This window comes from Acipenser ruthenus, chromosome 7, assembly GCF_902713425.1.
Source record: "Acipenser ruthenus chromosome 7, fAciRut3.2 maternal haplotype, whole genome shotgun sequence".
In the NCBI taxonomy this organism is placed as follows: domain Eukaryota; kingdom Metazoa; phylum Chordata; class Actinopteri; order Acipenseriformes; family Acipenseridae; genus Acipenser; species Acipenser ruthenus.
Window position 1 is genome coordinate 27,607,707 of NC_081195.1, and position 21,373 is coordinate 27,629,079.

A 21,373-nucleotide genomic window follows, 5' to 3' on the forward strand; every position below is an offset into this window, starting at 1 on the left:
AAATACGTTTTTAACCCGCAGAGCCTTTTAATATTTGAGTTATTTTACAATGTTACAAAACAAAATGTCCATGACGGGGTGGTGAGGTAGGGTTGGGTGACGTGCCTCTTGGTTCCAGCTGCAGTTGTTGTCCGTGAATTTCAGTTACAGCTCCAAGGGCTCCCGATGCCGTCTGTGTACAAGGGATAAGAGAACAGCTTCCAGCCTGTTACGCACCAACCTCCCAAAGGACAAGAGAGAGATTCAGCAAAACTGTGTTCCCTAAATACTGCCAGACTCCTCCCTGTGATCAGCGTGTCACAGCCTCCAGTCCAAATGCTGCAAACAACACAGCTGATCACAGTAAAGAAATCCGGGTTCTCCACAGATTTGCCCCACAGAAAGATGTCCGACTTCCGGTCTAACTTCCGGTGACCTTTGAACCGGTGCATCTCCTGTTGGGGATACCTCTAGCCTTGCCTAGCGCCCTCTCAGGTCGGGAGGGAGATTTGCATCTCAGATTCATTTTCTCCCTGTCACAAGCAGCAATATCCTTTTTGTAGCGAGGTGACCAGAACTGAACACAATATTCTAGGTGAGGTCTTACTAATGCATTGTAAAGTTTTAACATTACTTCCGTTGATTTAAATTCAACACTTTCCACGATATATCCGAGCATCTTGTTGGCCTTTTTATAGCTTCCCCACATTGTCTAGATGAAGACATTTCTGAGTCAACATAAACTCCTAGGTGTTTTTCATAGATTCCTTCTTCTTGATATTTATAATGCACATTTTTATTGCCTGCGTGCAGTACCTTACACTTTTCTCTATTACAGTATTTCTCGACTGCTTGAAAGTATTTTTTGAAACTATGGTGCTGCTTTTTGAAATATTTGACACAAGACACACACATCTGTTGCAGTTTGCAAAACAGCAAATGCATTTGCAAAATGTACTTATTTATTCAAAACTGCAAATACATTCAACATAAGAATATAATGCTTTCATAATAATTAATGCAAACATAAATATCTCTTTGATCAAGCAATCAAAATAGAAATTCTCTCCATCATTCAAATAATCTAATCAAACACAAGCATTCATTTGCAGTCATTTAATCATAAAGATAAAAATAATAAATGAAACCAACAAAAGGTCTATTAGTCAATGTCTCTTCCCTTTATGTCAGGCCACACATTTTCACCCACGTCACACAAAATATTTTCTCTGGCCAGACAACATGGAAAATAACGCCTGGTATGTGGCATCCATGCTTGGCAAGCCTGAGCAGTGATGTCTTCACAGGCTGCATCCATGGCTTCAAGGAGTATAGCCTGGTCATAGGGATGGCGATCATAAACTTTCCAACACCAGGCTGAAAAAAATTCCTCAATAGCATTGAGGAAAGGAGAGTATGGTGGGAGGAACACCATGGACATACGTTCCTGGGCCTGGAACCATTCTCGAACGTGTGCGCCATGGTCGAAGCTCACGTTGTCCCACATGATGACAAAGTCACTGAGTTGTTGCCCCTCCACCACATCCTCTTCCCCCAAGAGCCTGTTAGCAAGTTCATCCAGGAAATTCATCAGTCGGTCCCCATTGCATGAGCCAATGACTGCATGATGATGTATCACCCCACTGCACACAAAGTGATGTTGCCACCTCTTTGTCCTGGGACCTCCTCTGTTGTCCATTGTCCTATTCTGTTTCTCCCGCGTCTTCTCGTCTTTGCCAGATTGAATCCAGCCTCATCCACAAATACATATTGGTGGGGAGTCACACTTGAGTCCAGCTCCATGATCCTCTGAAGAAAGATAGAAAGTGCAGTATTACAGTAGTGCAATACACTATGAAAGTATACTGTATAAGGATGGAGGAAAGTTTACATTACAATACATATAGTACGTAATGTGCTCAACACAATGAGGAAAAAATGCCTGTAAAGAAAATACGTAGCATATGTATTTACATACCTGAGCATACTGACACCGGAGCTCCTTCACCCTGTCATTGTTCCTGTCATATGGCACCCTGTACACTTGTTTCATGCTTACTGCATTTCTCTGCAGTACTCTATCTATTGTGGCAATACTGGTAATTAATTGGTAAATAATTGGTAATTGAATCCCGGCACAACAGTATATATAGATGCCCATTTTACTCACTCTGGGTTGTGTGTTCAGGGCGAAAGAACAGGAGAGAGAGAGGCGGTAAAAGCAATAATAATAATAATAATAATAATAATAATAATAATAATAATAACTGCTAGGAGTGCTGGAAGCACCAGCACCGTACTTGTTTTGTGTTTAGTGTTCGTACCCTGTTTGTTAGTGTCTGTTCGTTTTGTTTGTTGTAACAGGGCGAGCAGCCCTGTACATTGTTTATTTATTTTTAGATTGGGGTCTCCCCCTCCGCCCCTGTGCAGTGTGTTTATTTTGTATTATTTTTATTGTATTGTATACATGACGGCGAGCGCCGTATGTTTGTTATTGTTTTTGTTTATTTTTAAAACGTGTCCTGGCAGAGGCGAGATCGGTGCTCGTCCTCTGCCAGGAGTAATAATTAATAAACCCGTGCAGATTGTGGCCGAGGGGTAATAGGATGATTTACTAATTAGTTAAACCCCTCGGCCATGATATAAAAAGCCTGCAGCTCTCGGCACTCAGGGTGGGTGTTGTAGGTGCGGAGAGAGCGAGACGGAGATTAAAAGCGAAACTAAAAGAAAATAACATACAGGAACAGTGACAGCGACTGCCCAGCCTGACCTGTATGGTCTACTTATTATTTATTGTTGATTTAGTGTTCGTGATTTGTTTTTGTTTACCCTTTTATTTTGCTCTGTGAGCAAGTGTTCTTTTGTTTAAATATTTATTTTATTTTTGGATTCTTTAAATAAAACGGTGCACGCGCCACTGCACCATACGTTTTTTGTTTTGTTGTGCCTTCTTCTGCCGTGACGTCAGACCCTCAGCCATTCCTGTCACACGTGGTGTCAAAAGTGGGATCGCAGCGCCTCCAGGACGCAGGCAGAAGAGGGTACTGCATCTTTTTCATTTTTTTTTCGTTTTTTGATTGTGTGGAGTGAAGAGGAGGAAGGAAGATGGGAGGAAAGAGGTTGGAGGAAGCTTCGTGGTGCCTGCACTTCACGGAGGTGAGGCACTACCAGAGGGAAAGTGCTCCACAGAGGCCACCTCTCCAGAGAAGGATGGAGAGGTATGAGAGCTGGCTGAGGGACCCCAGCGCCCCGCTGTGGTTAAAAACAGAGGGGAGACATCTGCTGGGGGACAGCAACCTGGATATCCTCTTGGACTTCGTTAGGCTGGAGCCAGAAGTTCAGGAAAAAGCCATCACCAGAGGATATCCAGGGCTCATAGAGGCCTTGGAGAGGATGACCCAGATGGTCGACTGGGTCTACCAGGAGCGAGAGGGGAGAGAGCGGAAGGTGAGGAGAAGGAGGCAGAGAGGGAACACGGACCTGGAATGGGAGGAGCCCGAATGTCCTGCGCCTGAGTGGGAGGAGCCCGAACGTCCTGCGCCTGAGTGGGAGGAGCCCGAACGTCCACGGCCCAAGAGGGGGGAGTCGGTGTGTCCACGGCCCAAGAGGGGGGAGTCGGTGCGTCCACGGCCCAAGAGGGGGGAGTCGGTGCGTCCACGGCCCAAGAGGGGGGAGTCGGAGCGTCCACGGCCCAAGAGGGGGGAGTCGGTGTGTCCACGGCCCAGGAAGGGGAAGGCTGAAGGTCCACAGCCCAGGTACCTGCCAGCAGAGGGAGAGTTCCTGCTGGTTACACCTCCACCTCTGTGGGAGGACTGTGAGTCGCTCCCACCTCCGCCAGCAGAGGGAGCATACCTGCTGGTTCCACCTCCGTCTCCGTGGGAGGACTGTGAGTCGCTCCCACCTCCGCCAGCAGAGGGAGCATTCCTGCTGGTTCCACCTCCACCGCCCTGGGAGGACTGGGTGTCGCTCCTACCTCCGCCAGCAGAGGGAGAATACCTGCTGGTGACACCTCCACCTCCGTGGGAGGACTGTGAGTCGCTCCCACCTCCGCCAGCAGAGGGAGCATGCCTGCTGGTTCCACCTCCGTCTCCATGGGAGGACTGTGTGTCGCTCCCACCTCCGCCAGCAGAGGGAGCATACCTGCTGGTTCCACCTCCACCGCCGTGGGAGAACGACGTGTCGCTCCCACCACCAGCAGAGGGAGCATACCTGCTGGTGCCACCTCCGTCTCCGTGGGAGGACGACATGTCACTCCCACCACCACCACCACCAGCAGAGGGAGCATGCCTGCTGGTTCCGCTTCCACCACCGCCAGCAGAGGGAACATGCCTGCTGGTTTCCCTGTTGCAGCCAGAAGGGAAGGAGCCGCCTTCGCTGCCAGAAGGGGAGGCGCCTCTGCCGCCTTCGCTGCCAGAAGGGGAGGAGCCGCCTTCGCTGCCAGAAGGGGAGGAGCCGCCTTCGCAGCCTGAAGGGGAGGACCCCCTGCCGCCTTCGCAGCCTGAAGGGGAGGAAGCCCTGCCGCCTTCGCAGTCTGAAGGGGAGTGTGACGGGGTACTGCCCCGTCTTTATGATCAATGTTGGGACTGGCAGGGAGGGGGTTAAAATTCCTCCCTGCCAGAAAAACATGTGAGAATGTGGCTGGAGCCCTAATTGACTAATCAGTAATTATTGAATAATTGGGCTCCAGCCACAGGGGATAAAAGCCAGGGGAGAGGCCCTGGCTAGGAGAGAGAGGAGAAGAGAGTTCTAGAAGCAAGAGTGTGTTTGTATGTGGTGTTTTTCTGTTCCAGTGAAGGCAACGCCCAGCCTGGAAACTTTATTTTGTAAGTTTTTGTTTTGTGTGTTTATTTTGTGTTTAAATCTCTTTGTTTGGCCCTTGTGCTGGTTTATTTTGTATTTTTGTTTATTAAAAACGTTCTTTTTCAACTTTAAAACTGTCTCTGAGTCTCAAACCTCGGTCCATCCTGTCACATTTGGTGTCAGAAACGGGAGAGCGCCACCTGGAGGCTCAGAGCAGTATTTTTTTTTTTTCTTGAATTTTGGGAGTTTTTTTTTTTGGAAAATGGGGAAGAGCAGACAGCGGCAAAGGCAGGAGAAGCAGCAGCCGAAGAAATGTAGGCTGCTGCAACAACAGCCACCCCAGCTGGAGGACCCAGCCAGTCTTTCCCCTGGTGCTCCTGGTGCGGGAAGGAGGATCATCGGTGGAGGTCCTGTCCAGATGGGCTACCAGCTGACTGGTGTGGGTACTGTGAGGTGGATGGCCACAACTGGGCAGGATGCCCCCACAATCGGGACCAGGAGCAGCTGCAAACCCCGTCCTCGGCAGCCACCCCACCACTTCCTACATCACCGCCTTCACCACCATCCCAGGAAATATGGGACTGGTTGATGCACCCTGAGGCGGACCTCTTCCACGACCTCCCCATAGTTATCAACACGCTGTGGCGTCGAGATGGGGGGAGGTGGGAAAAGTGGGAGGAACAGCATCACCCGGCGTCCTTCGCAGAGCTGGCCTTGATGGTCGTTAATTACCTGGCGGTAGATATGGGAGATGCCCCAGTCATTCCAATAAAGAAGGTGGAGCTGTCGTCCCGAGAGCCAGAGAGGGGTGAGCTGTTGTCCCGAGAGCCAGAGAGGGGTGAGCCGCTGTCCCGAGAGCCAGAGAGGGGTGAGCCGCTGTCCCGAGAGCCAGAAGGGGAGGAGCCGCCGTCCCGAGAGCCAGAAGGGGAGGAGCTGCCGTCCCGAGAGCCAGAATGGGGGCCGCTGCCGTCGCCCAGAGAGGGGGAGCCCGAACGTCCACAGCCCGAGAGGGAGGAGCCCGAACATCCACAGCCCGAGAGGGAGGAGCCCGAACGTCCACAGCCCGAGAGGGAGGAGCCCGAACGTCCACAGCCCGAGAGGGAGGAGCCCGAACATCCACGGCCCGAGCGGGAGGAGTCGGTGCGTCCACGGCCCGAGCGGGAGGAGTCGGTGCGTCCACGGCCCGAGCGGGAGGAGTCGGTGCGTCCACGGCCCGAGCGGGAGGAGTCGGTGCGTCCACGGCCCGAGAAGGGGAAGCCCACAGGCCTAGGGCTGAAGGGACCCGCAGGGGAAGAATATAGGCTGTTCCCGCCTCCGCCAGCAGAGGGAGACGAGCTGCTGTTCCCGCCACCGCCAGCAGAGGGAGACGAGCTGCCGTTTCCGCCACCGCCAGCAGAGGGAGACGAGCTGCCGTTCCCGCCTCCGCCAGCAGAGGGAGACGAGCTGCCGTTCCCGCCTCCGCCAGCAGAGGGAGACGAGCTGCCGTTCCCGCCTCCGCCAGCAGAGGGAGACGAGCTGCTGTTCCCGCCTCCGCCAGCAGAGGGAGACGAGCTGCCGTTCCCGCCTCCGCCAGCAGAGGGAGACGAGCTGCCGTTCCCGCCTCCGCCAGCAGAGGGAGACGAGCTGCTGTTCCCGCCTCCGCCAGCAGAGGGAGACGAGCTGCTGTTCCCGCCTCCGCCAGCAGAGGGAGACGAGCTGCTGTTCCCGCCTCCGCCAGCAGAGGGAGACGAGCTGCTGTTCCCGCCTCCGCCAGCAGAGGGAGACGAGCTGCTGTTCCCGCTTCCGCCAGCAGAGGGAGACGAGTTGTTGTTCCCGCCTCCGCCAGCAGAGGGAGACGAGTTGCTGTTTCCGCCTCCGCCACTAGAGGGAGAGGGGCCGCCGTTCCCACCTCCGCCAGCAGAGGGAGCCGGGCCGCCGTTCCCGCGTCCGCCACCAGAGGGAGCCGGGCCGCCGTTCCCGTCTCCGCCTCCCGAGGGTCCGCTGCTGCTGCCGTCGCCTCCCGAGGGTCCGCTGCTGCTGCCGTCGCCTCCCGAGGGTCCGCTGCTGCTGCCGTCGCCTGGGGTTGCCAGGGATCCTGCTTCGCCTGGGGTCGCTACACTATGGCCGGAGCCCCACGGAGGGGAGTTGCTGGCCATGAAGAGGGGGAGGGAGGTCAGGAGACCAGTTCCCCCAGCTGCACTTTCGCGGCAAGATGGTGTGTGGCCGGAGCCCCGGAAGAGGGAGCTGCTGGCCACGAAGAATTGGGTGGTGCCGGACGTCCCACCATGGCCACCCCCATGGACACTGTGCTTCCCCCTCTTCCGGGACTGAGACTGAGGGGGGAGGTGGCCATTTAGGCCATGTTGTGCTTGGCACAAGGGGGGGGATATGTGACGGGGTACTGCCCCGTCTTTATGATCAATGTTGGGACTGGCAGGGAGGGGGTTAAAATTCCTCCCTGCCAGAAAAACATGTGAGAATGTGGCTGGAGCCCTAATTGACTAATCAGTAATTATTGAATAATTGGGCTCCAGCCACAGGGGATAAAAGCCAGGGGAGAGGCCCTGGCTAGGAGAGAGAGGAGAAGAGAGTTCTAGAAGCAAGAGTGTGTTTGTATGTGGTGTTTTTCTGTTCCAGTGAAGGCAACGCCCAGCCTGGAAACTTTATTTTGTAAGTTTTTGTTTTGTGTGTTTATTTTGTGTTTAAATCTCTTTGTTTGGCCCTTGTGCTGGTTTATTTTGTATTTTTATTTATTAAAAACTTTCTTTTTCAACTTTAAAACTGTCTCTGAGTCTCAAACCTCGGTCCATCCTGTCACAGGGAGGAAGCCCTGCCGCCTTCGCAGCCTGAAGGGGAGGAAGCCCTGCCGCCTTCGCAGCCTGAAGGGGAGGAAGCCCTGCCGCCTTCGCAGCCTGAAGGGGAGGAAGCCCTGCCGCCTTCGCAGCCTGAAGGGGAGGAAGCCCTGCCGCCTTGGCCGCCTGAAGGGGAGGAAGCCCTGCCGCCTTGGTCGCCTGAAGGGGAGGAAGCCCTGCCGCCTTGGCCGCCTGAAGGGGAGGAAGCCCTGCCGCCTTGGCCGCCTGAAGGGGAGGAGCCCCTGCCGCCTTGGCCGCCTGAAGGGGAGGAGCCCCTGTCGCCTTGGCAGCCTGAAGGGGAGGAAGCCCTGCCGCCTTTGCCGCCTGAAGGGGAGGAGCCCCTGCTGCCTGAAGGGGAGGAGCCCCTGCCGCCTTGGCCGCCAGAAGGGGAGGAGCCCCTGCCGCCTTGGCCGCCAGAAGGGGAGGAACCCCTGCCGCCTTGGCCGCCTGAAGGGGAGGAGCCCCTGCCGCCTTGGCCGCCTGAAGGGGAGGAGCCCCTGCCGCCTTGGCCGCCTGAAGGGGAGGAGCCCCTGCCGCCTTGGCCGCCTGAAGGGGAGGAGCCCCTGCCGCCTTGGCCACCTGAAGGGGAGGAGCCCCTGCTGCCTGAAGGGGAGGAGCCCCTGCCGCCTTGGCCGCCAGAAGGGGAGGAGCCCCTGCCGCCTTGGCCGCCAGAAGGGGAGGAACCCCTGCCGCCTTGGCCGCCTGAAGGGGAGGAGCCCCTGCCGCCTTGGCCGCCTGAAGGGGAGGAGCCCCTGCCGCCTTGGCCGCCTGAAGGGGAGGAGCCCCTGCCGCCTTGGCCGCCTGAAGGGGAGGAGCCCCTGCCGCCTTGGCCACCTGAAGGGGAGGAGCCCCTGCTGCCTGAAGGGGAGGAGCCCCTGCCGCCTTGGCCGCCAGAAGGGGAGGAGCCCCTGCCGCCTTGGCCGCCAGAAGGGGAGGAACCCCTGCCGCCTTGGCCGCCTGAAGGGGAGGAGCCCCTGCCGCCTTGGCCGCCTGAAGGGGAGGAGCCCCTGCCGCCTTGGCCGCCTGAAGGGGAGGAGCCCCTGCCGCCTTGGCCGCCTGAAGGGGAGGAGCCCCTGCCGCCTTGGCCGCCTGAAGGGGAGGAGCCCCTGCCGCCTCGGCCAGAAGGGGAGAAGCCGCTGCCGCCTTGGCCGCCAGAAGAGGAGAAGCCCCTGCTGCCTTGGCCGCCAGAAGAGGAGGAGCCCCTGCCGCCTTTACTGTCAAGAGGAGAGGAGGAGGAGCTACCTCAACCTCCACCACCACCACCATTGGGAGAAGTGGAGCTCCTGCTGCCGCCTTCATGGCCAGGGGCTCCCCTCCCGCCGTCGGCATCGCCTAGGGTCGCCTGTGTCTCTCTTGTATCTCCTAGGGTTGCTGCCGGTCCTGCGTCGCCTCCCGAGGGTCCGCGGCCATCGCCTCCCGAGGGTCCGCGGCTGTCGCCTCCCGAGGGTCCGCTGCCGTCGCCACCCGAGGGTCCGCTGCCGTCACTGTGGTCGGAGCCCCACGGAGGGGAGCTGCCGGCCATCAAGAAAGGGGGGGAGGTCAGGAGACCAGCTCCCCCAGCCGCACTTTCACGGCAGGATATTGTGTGGTCGGAGCCCCACGGAGGGGAACTGCCGGCTATGAAGAAGGGGGGGGAGGTCAGGAGACCAGTTCCCCCAGCCGCACTTTCGTGGCAGGAGATTGTGTGGTCGGAGTCCCACGGAGGGGACCTGCTGGCCATGAAGAGGAGGGGGAAGGTCAGGAGACCAGCTCCCCCAGCCGCACTTTCGCGGCAGGAGAGAGTGTGGAGGGAGCCCCGGAAGAGGGAGCTGCCGGCCACGAAGAATTTGGGGGTGCCGGAGATTCCACCATGGCCACCCCCCGGAAACAACTTGCTTCCCCCTCTTCCGGGACATTGAGACTGAGGGGGGAGGTGGCCGTTGGGGCCATGTGTGCTTCGCACAAGGGGGGGGATATGTAACAGGGCGAGCAGCCCTGTACATTGTTTATTTATTTTTAGATTGGGGTCTCCCCCTCCGCCCCTGTGCAGTGTGTTTATTTTGTATTATTTTTATTGTATTGTATACATGACGGCGAGCGCCGTATGTTTGTTATTGTTTTTGTTTATTTTTAAAACGTGTCCTGGCAGAGGCGAGATCGGTGCTCGTCCTCTGCCAGGAGTAATAATTAATAAACCCGTGCAGATTGTGGCCGAGGGGTAATAGGATGATTTACTAATTAGTTAAACCCCTCGGCCATGATATAAAAAGCCTGCAGCTCTCGGCACTCAGGGTGGGTGTTGTAGGTGCGGAGAGAGCGAGACGGAGATTAAAAGCGAAACTAAAAGAAAATAACATACAGGAACAGTGACAGCGACTGCCCAGCCTGACCTGTATGGTCTACTTATTATTTATTGTTGATTTAGTGTTCGTGATTTGTTTTTGTTTACCCTTTTATTTTGCTCTGTGAGCAAGTGTTCTTTTGTTTAAATATTTATTTTATTTTTGGATTCTTTAAATCTGCACCATACGTTTTTTGTTTTGTTGTGCCTTCTTCTGCCGTGACGTCAGACCCTCAGCCATTCCTGTCACATTTGTCTATTTATTTTGGCCTCAAGTGCCGTGTTCTGTGTTGTTCAAACTTTTATTTTCTGTGTGTAATAAAACACTGAGCGCCGCAGCGTCTCAGTTTCACTGCAATTACTGCCTGTCTGTGTGTTTCTTTCTGGCCTGACGTCACCTCTACAGCCAGCCTGTTCACAAGATGGCTTTGGGCTGATTGATCGATTAAGTATTTTGTGCTATTGTGCTGCACAGTCGCTGAAACAATTCACACAAATGGAACTCATTTCCTTAAATTGCAAACAATGTGTGAACAATTTGTAGGCACAGCATTCTCAAGTGAAGCTTGTATTCACTGATGACATTTGTGTTAAGAGTTGTGCAAAACAGTGCTAAGGATACGCTATTCATGTACAAAGAGTAGAAAGGGGTTGACGTTCTGAAAATGTTTCAGAAATTGAAAAATGATGTCATGCGTTAGATATCTTTGACCATAGTTTCCAAAAAAGGGAGTTAGTGGTTGAGAAATACTGTAAATGTCATTTGCCATGTTGTAACGGTCACCCTGCACAGTTGATAGGCAACTGTACTGTCCTCCCTTAGGAGATACTACTGGCCAAATAATTAAAACTAAATAAGTCAGTAAGGGTGACTGACAGTAAAACAGGGTTGTCACAATGCGTCAATTTAACTAAACAAACACCGGTTTATTCCATGGAACACAAAGCTTGACAAAGAGAATCAGACTAAACAATTACAGTAGAAAACCAACTAAATTAGGGACAGAGTGACATGGAAGAAAATATAGTGAAAACAAACCCAGGAAAACAGATTAGAAATGAATATACACAACAGAGCTTGTAGAATATATCCACAACAAATTAACAATTACTGACACGGAGGATAATGAATATACAGAATGAATGAATGAACAAACAATACAACACAAAATATAAATCAACAAAATAGTAAGGAAGTCCCAAAAAGTTATAAAAGAAAAAAAAACAACGATGACCAAGTCAATGGAAAGAGCTCACCAAACCGGTATTGAAGTCCAGTTAATTACTTGGGATGAACGTGAACGATGATGTAGATGACTTCATGAGATGAAAAACATTGAGAGCAATGAAATGGAGGTTTGATGAAAACTGAGGTTGCAAACAGTCCAGAACAGATGCACAAAAACATACAACCACACCCTCCAGCAAAAAACACAAAAGAAACTACCCTACCTAATTAAGCAAAAAACTGTAACTAGGCAATAAACTAAAGCAGCAGACAACAAGAAAAATAAAGGCTAAAGAATAATATGTAGCTAACAGTATAAAGATTAGGTTACAAAAGGTAGACAGACTCTCCCACCAGGGTGCTAGCTACAGGAGAAAAAAACCACACTCCCAACCCCCCACAATCAAGGACCAGGGGTCACAAATGGAGATTAGATAAAGGGGCATTCAGAACAGAAAATAGGAGGCACTTTTTTACACAGAGAATTGTGAGGGTCTGGAACCAACTCCCCAGTAATGTTGTTGAAGCTGACACCCTGAGATCCTTCAAGAAGCTGCTTGATGAGATTCTGGGATCAATAAGCTACTAACAACCAAAGGAGCAAGATGGGCTGAATGGCCTCTTGCTTGTAAACTTTCTTATGTTCTAATCAGAGAAATAAGAGACAGGTGAAGATTGACTGTGTGAGAGGAGTGGTGGATGAAAATTTGAATGGACCAATGGGGTGAAAGCAAGAAAGAAATGAATACTGGGAAATGTAGTTTTTATAGGTTGGCCTGGCCAGGCTACTGCCTTTACTTAAAAAGACAGGTGGGTGAAAATTACACCCACATATGTAGCAACAGTGCTACAATGTGTCTGCCCAGTTCTGAATGTTGTCTAGATCATTTTGAATGACCTTTGCTGCTGCAACAGTGTTTGCCATTCCTCCTATTTTTGTGTCGTCTGTAAATTTAACAAATTTGCTTACTATACCAGAATCTAAATCATTAATGTAGATTAGGAATAGCAGAGGACCTAATACTGATCCCTGTGGTACTCCACTGGTTACGTTGCTCAATTTTGTGGTTTCTCCTCTAATCAGTACTTTCTGTTTTCTACATGTTAACCACTCCCTAATCCATGTGCATGCATTTCCTTGAATCCCTACTGCATTCAGTTTAAGAATTAATCTTTTACGTAGGACTTTGTCAAAAGCTTTCTGGAAATCTAAATAAACTATGCCAGCGCCTAGACAGCCTCCCCAAACTGCCACGCCTCAGCCTCGGCAGCCCCAGCAGGGCCCCTGAAGGCAGGTGGCCCCAGATCCCCTTTTCAGCACAACATCTGCAGTACTGGCATGCTTGCACCTCAGACTCCTGGGTGCTCGCCACCGTGTAAAACGGTTACGTGCTCCAGTTTCGCTTGGGACCTCCTCCCTTTCACGGCTGCAGGGGATCAGAGTATTAAACTACCTCGAGGACTGGTTGATCTGTTCCTAGTCGCGGGAGGAAGCACTGGCCCACACGGCGGTCGTGACAGAGCATCTGGCGAGGCTGGGTCTCACCATTAACGAGGCAAAGAGTCGGCTTACACCGGTGCAGTGCACTTCGTACTTGGGGCTCCGGCTGGACTCCATTACGATGTGCGCATACTTGTCAGAAAACAGAGTTGCAGCTGTCCAGGGTTGCCTCTCCCTGTTTCAACAGGGATCGTAGGTCACCCTCCTATTGTGCCAGAAACTATTAGGTCTGATGGCCGCAGCCACATCAGCCATTCATATATTCTCTCCTTGGTAAATTCTTCTCCGTGCATTCTTTGTAAAGTACCCAGGAGTTGATGGCTGCTCGGTCCAATACATTGTAAAGCACATGAACAGGCCACCGTCGGGAGCCAGCTTTCACAGAATACTTCTGTGCCATCTGATCCAAAACATCAACTCCACATTTTGTTGCATTGTAAAACTCCACGGTCTCTGGTATCTTTTTTTCACTTGTTCCGATGCTAACTGACTGACCAAAAAAGCACAGCTGGCAAGCAGGCGCCAGCCTTCTAAAGGCTGATTGAAAACAATAGACTGTCAGTGATTCACTCAGGCAGAGAGTAGAGACTAATCTGATTACAGCTAAACACATGCAGACTGGTAAATAAAAATAATAAAGTAGAATACTGTTCTGTATAATCACAATACAATTGTTTTCTGTGTGGCCGTCAATGTGACTGCTTCCGGGACTTTTAGGTATAATGTAATATATCTCCTTTATTTCTGCACTCTCGTGTTTCATGCTTTGTCAGAATATTTAATACATACAGACAGAAAGGTACACAAACGCACAGCCCTATATGTGTTACACGACTGGAGAAAATGACATTTTAAAACCAAAAACCACCAAAATGACTGCTGCAGGGCTTCTAGAGTTAACTGGAAAACTATTTTGAATGTTTTTTAAGTGCAATGTTTGTTGTTCTTTCTAAAATCTAAAAATTGTGTCATCAAAAAGAGATGTTTAATTACATGTATGTTATACACATAACCAATTCCTTCTCAATGCCCACCTTTATACTTTAAACCATCCCTTCTCACTGCCCATCTTTATACTTTAAACCATCCCTTCTCACTGCCCATCTTTATACTGTAAACCACCCCTTCTCACTGCCCATCTTTATACTGTAAACCATCCTTTCTCACTGCCATCTTTATACTGCACTTCCAACCCTGCTTCCCTCATTGTCATACCGCAGTTGATGACATGGTCCACAGCTGTTGCCCAGATTTTATATTTTACAGCACTACCCTGTGGTCTCACCCGGGCTGGCTGTCTTCTGTGTCTAATACCATGACCACGACAACGATCACCCCTCTGTTCACATCATCATCCACGACCACGTCCATCAACTTGCCCATCTTGTCCTGCCTGCTCCATGTGTCAGCCCCATTTGTAACATCAACCTTGTATGCATGAGTGACATTTGATTATAGATTGATACATTGTGAAATGTGCATTTCCATGTGTGGAATGTTTATTTAAGGTAATGAGCAGTAATTGTGAGCAATGGCATACAGATATGTGTGTTTTGAAAACAAGACACTCACTTATGAAGCTTGTATTCCAGTACTGAAATTGCATTAAGTGAACCATATAGAGGGTTTAGTCTTTTGCATTTTGTCTGTTAACCAGATAAGTGTGTCAGTAGTTTTGCAAATGAGGAGTCTGTTTCAGTGTTTGTTACTGTTTTGAGAATTGAGCTAATTGTTTCAGGAAATTTGCTTTAGCAATTGAGAAAAACTGTAATAGCTTGCAACAATCAAATGTCTCTTAACAAGCTTAGCGCTGCATTATATCAAAGTAATCAGTTAGTTTCTGCGAATGTACTTTCTTCACTTCCTTTTTTGACACGTTACATTTTATAGAAAGTGCAAGGTTTCCAAAGTATTTTGTTCTTACTAAAATCGAAAATTGTACTGTCATCACTAACCCATCCTAACCCTATCTCTCTCACTGCCATCATTCTATTAGAGGCTAAACCATCCCTTCTCACTGCCCATCTTTATACTGTAAACCATCCCTTCTCACTGCCCATCTTTATACTGCAAACCATCCCTTCTCAATGCCATCTTTATACTGCAAACCATCCCTTCTCACTGCCATCTTTATACTGTAAACCATCCCTGCTCACTGCCCATCTTTATACTGTGAACCATCTCTTCTCACCTCTATTATCTGTCCTGTTTTTCTAGCCATCGACCAGAAACGTATTTTGTCTGCTTTATGACATTTTATATATTTTCTAATCAGATCTGAATGAGTACCAGGCAGTGTTGTTGTGTGATGCACTGTTATTACAGATTCTGTCCCCTGCCAGTGACAGATGAGGATAAAAGCTCTAAAACCATGACTGGTTGTTGAGAAGACGTGGTGGTGTGCAGATCTTCACTCGCATGCTTGGTTTTTGAGAGGACGTCACAATGTCCAGATCTTCACTCAGCATGCTTGGTTCTTGAGAGGATGTGGTGGTGTGCAGATCTTCACTCGCATGCTTGATTCTTGAGAGGATGTGGCGGTGTGCAGATCTTCACTCAGCATGCTTGGTTCTTGAGAGGATGTGGTGGTGTGCAGATCTTCACTCGCATGCTTGGTTCTTGAGAGGATGTGGCGGTGTGCAGATCTTCACTCAGCATGCTTGGTTTTTGAGAGGATGTGGTGGTGTGCAGATCTTCACTCAGCATGCTTGGTTTTTGAGAGGATGTGGTGGTGTGCAGATCTTCACTCGCATGCTTGGTTCTTGAGAGGATGTGGTGGTGTGCAGATCTTCACTCAGCATGCTTGGTTCTTGAGAGGATGTGGTGGTGTGCAGATCTTCACTTGCATGCTTGGTTCTTGAGAGGATGTGGTGGTGTGCAGATCTTCACTCAGCATGCTTGGTTCTTGAGAGGATGTGGTGGTGTGCAGATCTTCACTCGCATGCTTGGTTTTTGAGAGGACGTCACAATGTCCAGATCTTCACTCAGCATGCTTGGTTCTTGATAGGATGTGGTGGTGTGCAGATCTTCACTCAGCATGCTTGGTTCTTGAGAGGATGTGGTGGTGTGCAGATCTTCACTCGCATGCTTGGTTCTTGAGAGGATGTGGCGGTGTGCAGATCTTCACTCGCATGCTTGGTTCTTGAGAGGATGTGGCGGTGTGCAGATCTTCACTCGCATGCTTGGTTCTTGAGAGGATGTGGCGGTGTGCAGATCTTCACTTGCATGCTTGGTTCTTGAGAGGATGTGGCGGTGTGCAGATCTTCACTCACATGCTTGGTTGTTGAGAGGATGTGGCGGTGTGCAGATCTTCACTCGCATGCTTGGTTTTTGAGAGGATGCGGTGGTTTAGTTGGGTCAGCAAAAACTAACCCAGTTTACCTCAGTTTAAATAGGTTTGAGAGAAGGGTTCAATTCAGGAAGCCACTATGATCTCACACCCGAATTCTAGTTTATAAAAACACTCAGACTTCCCTGTCAGATCAGACCAGGCTCTCTCTCTCTTCAGTAAGAGCACTTGCTATGGAGCTGTATATGATGGGACCGGGGAAGCAGCAACTTGTCAAAGACACAGGTAATTAGTGAGTTTATTAGTGCTGCTGTAAAATCATGTTATTGAAAACATTTTGGCCACTGTTAAAAATAACTGTCTGAGTACAAAGTACAAAGATGGGTAAACTATTGTATTGTATGCATGGCAGTGGAATATATTTTTACAAATTTGAATACAAAGATGGGTAAACTATTGTATTGTATGTATGCATGGCAGTGGAATGTATTTGTTCAGGGGAAGAGGATGCTAATCTGTGCAATATTTAAAATAAAATTTCAACGAAAATCTGGAAATGTAAGTTTACTGCATAACCATAAGTGAAAAAAGTTTTAACAGAAATCCGTGGTATTATGTGATTATTATTACATTGTATTGCTGTCGTGTTCATGATCAGTGGTATTACGTGATTATTATTACATTGTATTGCTGTCATGTTCATGATCAGTGGTATTACGTGATTATTATTACATTGTATTGCTGTTGTGTTCATGATCAGTGGTATTATGTGATGATTATTATTACATTGTATTGCTGTCGTGTTCATGATCAGTGGTATTATGTGATGATTATTATTACATTGTATTGCTGTCGTGTTCATGATCAGTGGTATTATGTGATGATTATTATTGCATTGTATTGCTGTCGTGTTCATGATCAGTGGTATTAGTTGATTATTATTACATTGTATTGCTGTCGTGTTCATGATCAGTGGTATTATGTGATGATTATTATTGCATTGTATTGCTGTCGTGTTCATGATCAGTGGTATTATGTGATGATTATTATTGCATTGTATTGCTGTCGTGTTCATGATCAGTGGTATTATGTGATGATTATTATTGCATTGTATTGCTGTCGTGTTCATGATCAGTGGTATTATGTGATGATTATTATTACATTGTATTGCTGTCGTGTTCATGATCAGTGGTATTATGTGATGATTATTATTGCATTGTATTGATGTCGTGTTCATGACAATCCTAGTGTAAAACTATAGACTGGTAGATTTGTTATTTTTGCTCAAGCACAATGATCCAGATTTTCATAGGTGTCTAAATGGTGTTCAGATATTTGGATGGATGTCTAGTGTAAGTAAATTGCTTAATCCTAGTTGTGCCCCCATTGTTGCTTGTGGTACATTTGTTGATTATTTTACCCTCTCAGAACTCTTCCATACTAAATGTCTTGGCACCCTGTATTAAGGTTGCTACAATATCCAAAAAACATTATTGAAATTACGGCGCAACTGGTTTCAGATCATTTGCAATACATTTAAGTTAACAGGTAGAGGAGCTCAGTTTGTTTGAAAGCATTTTAAATGATCTCATGTATTTAGTTAGAAACTCATCACCTCACTGTTTAATATTCCCTGATGTGCAAGCGAAGGATTGACGATCATTTCTCACAGCCTCGCTGTTTGTATACTTGGCCCAGTTTCTTCATCCTGTGTAGACTGTGTCAATGGAAGCGACACACTCGCTCTCCCCCTCAGGCTGATCTCTTGAAAACAAAACTTCCCATTGCAATTTAACCGTCTCCATTACTTTTAACGTATTTCGAATGTGCTTGGTACTTCAAAGCAGGCCCTGCCTAAAATCCTTTGTTTTGGTTGCATAGTAATAAATCCACGAATGGCAATAAAAATATGTAAAATTACATTTAGTCTGGAGTCAACTGAAATCACACGAGATTTTAAATTAAGCAGTGTGCTGTTGACTGCAACGTGACTTTAATATGCAACAGATAATCACTGTACTCTTACCTGTGTAGATATTCACTGTACTCTTACCCTGTATAGATAATCACTGTACTCTTACCCTGTGTAGATAATCACTGTACTCTTACCCTGTGTAGATAATCACTGTACTCTTACCCTGTGTAGATAATCACTGTACTCTTGCCCTGTGTAGATAATCACTGTACTCTTACCCTGTGTAGATAATCACTGTACTCTTACCCTGTGTAGATAATTGCTGCAGTGTAATCTAGTTTCTGGGGCTCATTATCACCCATTGCTTTGGTTAGCCAAACTACTTATTCACTACAATAGCCAGAGCCTCCCTTACTGTACTTGAAGGAATGGGCATCCCGATACAGGGGTAAATAGTCAACTTGCTTACAGGAGTCCCAGGGATTGGTGGCACCATAACACTGTTCAATGTTTTTACATTGCAAAGATCAAACTGCATTGACTTCTAATGTATCCTTGCTATGGAAGGGTGGTGGGCAATTCACTGACACAGAGGAACTTTATTTGTATTATTATTATTATTTATTTCTTAGCTGACGCCCTTATCCAGGGCGACTTACAATTGTTACAAGATATCACATTATTTTTACATACAATTACTCATTCATACAGTTGGGTTTTTACTGGAGCAATCTAGGTAAAGTATCTTGCTCAAGGGTACAGCAGCAGTGCCCCCACCGGGGATTGAACCCACGACCCTCTGGTCAAGAGTCCAGCGCCCTAACCACTACTCCACACTGCTGCCCCATTTGTAACGTCACTCAGGGCGCTGTTGTCCATGGCCTGAATACTGAAAACAGGACCACAGGGTTACCAATACTGGTATACAGTCCAGTGCACATACAAGTACTCAAAAATAATAATGAAAACAAAAGGCAAAAGAAAAAGGGAAAATAAAACTACAAAATAAAGGTGCTGCACTCGGCAGCGTTACCCCGACCATCGCTATCCACACGGCCCGGGTCTCTGTTCTATGCTCACCTGTTCCCTCAACCTGCTCGTACTGTTTGGGGTTCTGCCCAAGTTTTTCCCCGCTCCTAAAAATTCATTTTCTTTTTAATTAATTAGTTGTTGTGCTCGTTCTTCTCCGGCTGTGCTCGGTCCGACAGCAGAGCTTCCGCCAGCTGGCTCATTTCGTCTTAGAGGGGCAGGCTGAGGGAACAACAGAGCGTTATCTTACAGGGTTAGCAATCCTCCAAGGCCCGCCTCTCAGCCACTCAGAAAGAGGGAAAACCAACACACCCTCTTCCCCACCTCTCCGTGTCACTGCCATGAGTGACAGGCGGATCTTACGAGGCTGCTGCCACAGTCAGAGCCTTCATGCTGAGAGGGTAACGGCTCTATTCAAATACACAGTCAGAGTCTGCATGCTGAGAGGGTTACTGCTCTATTCAAATACACAGTCAGAGCCTGCATGCTGAGAGGGTTACTGCTCTATTCAAATACACATTACAGCGGTTTATAGAATAGTAGTATTTTGGGAAGGGTTGACATTTTAGAGAAGAAGAAAAAAAAAACTACCTGACAGGTAATTGGTAGTTTTAGTTCCAGAAGTTTGTATGTATTCTACATTATAAACAGTATCTGAAATCTGTATTTCCAGCTCCACCTCCTCCACGGTCCTACAAGTGTGCTGCAGTGACCTTGGCAGTGCTGTGGATCCTGTCAGTGGTCATCGAGCTCGGAGTCATCTGTAAGTATTGAGCTACTGGAGGGAGGAGGGCATGTCAGAATGCTTTCAATGCTGCAGACACCAGGACACTTACTGCATATACTAATGGACCAAGTATATAGAGATGCAGAGGGCCCATGTTTCATCAGCTGGAATGCTGGTCCAGACTATTTGCTGTGGACAATGATTAATTTGACCAATATTATTTAAATAATGTTTTTGGTTTATTTAAAATTATATAATTTGCAACATTAGTTAGTGGTTCTTCCTTTCTTTTTTGTTTTCTCTGTTATGCTTTTTCGTTTGTTGATTTTTTAAAATAAAGCCAGATTCCTGCTCTCTCCCACTATAGAGACGTGGAGGTCAGTCTCTGCTGCTCTCTCCACTATAGAGGCGTGGAGGTCAGTCTCTGCTGCCCTCTCTCCCACTATAGAGACGTGGAGGTCAGTCTCTGCTGCCCTCTCCACTATAGAGGCGTGGAGGTCAGTCTCTGCTGCCCTCTCCACTATAGAGGCGTGGAGGTCAGTCTCTGCTGCTCTCTCCACTATAGAGGCATGGAGGTCAGTCTCTGCTGCTCTCTCCACTATAGAGGCGTGGAGGTCAGTCTTTGCTGCCCTCTCCACTATAGAGGCGTGGAGGTCAGTCTGCTGCTCTCTCTCCCACTATAGAGGCGTGGAGGCCAGTCTCTGCTGCTCTCTCCACTATAGAGACGTGGAGGTCAGTCTCTGCTGCTCTCTCCACTATAGAGGCGTGGAGGTCAGTCTCTGCTGCTCTCTCCACTATAGAGGCGTGGAGGTCAGTCTCTGCTGCTCTCTCCCACTATAGAGGCGTGGAGGTCAGTCTCTGCTGCTCTCTCCACTATAGAGGCGTGGAGGTCAGTCTTTGCTGCCCTCTCCACTATAGAGGCGTGGAGGTCAGTCTCTGCTGCTCTCTCCCACTATAGAGGCGTGGAGGTCAGTCTCTGCTGCTCTCTCCACTATAGAGACGTGGAGGTCAGTCTCTGCTGCCCTCTCCACTATAGAGGCATGGAGGTCAGGCTCTGCTGCCCTGGCTGCCCTTCTCATGCATGACTGGTTTATATAATTTCCTCTTTCATTATTTCCTCATGTATTCATGTTGTGCCAGCTCTGGTTCTTATGTATATAGTTTTGTTGATTTGCATTTGATTGTAGTATGTGGCTGCTCAAAGACTCTCAGTAAGCATTATGCTTTATTTATTGTTTTCAGTTCAAAGAGGCAAGTGTAAGAAAGTGAATTTAAGGAGTGAAATGTTATGGGTTTAATATTATTGCACATATGCTCTCTGTCCTCAGTTTAGCTGTCACAAAATAATCTTGAGATAGCAGTGCCTAGTAATCAACTCCCCAGAAAGCAGTTTAAGAGAGTTAGAGGGGATGTGAAACAATTGCACCATATCTCAGGAATATAGACGGTTCATCACAGAAACTATCAACAGTGCCCTGAAGAAACAGAGCAGAGGACTAACATAGGCTGTAAATACCAATTGTAAAAAACAGCTGTAAATAAGTTGTAATTAAGCTGATAAACGAGTTTAGGTCCCAAGGTCACCTAGTGAAAATTTATATAAGAAGTGGATTAGGGATAGATTAGTTGAGCAGTGGTAGGAGATCCATCGGCTCCAGTGTCCTCCGTGTGCCTCCGCTCTCCCAGAGAAAGGTAACTGTATTTTTTTCTCTGTACTAGATTGCTGATGCATTTACAGTCTGTGCAACTGCTAA

The 21,373-nt window shown here is 48.6% G+C and overlaps 1 protein-coding gene across 1 annotated transcript in view; it reads left to right on the forward strand.

Annotated features, from left to right (window-relative positions):
• The first annotated feature begins 16,122 nt into the window (after window positions 1-16,122).
• The window catches only part of LOC117416218 (zinc-binding protein A33-like), a 40,319-nt gene continuing 35,068 nt past the window's right edge, over window positions 16,123-21,373 (forward strand). Inside the window, exons 1-2 of the mRNA XM_034027303.2 lie at window positions 16,123-16,233; window positions 19,566-19,655. Coding sequence (XP_033883194.2) covers window positions 16,182-16,233; window positions 19,566-19,655 — 142 coding nt within the window. The 5' untranslated portion in view covers window positions 16,123-16,181. The remainder of the gene's footprint in view (window positions 16,234-19,565; window positions 19,656-21,373) is intronic.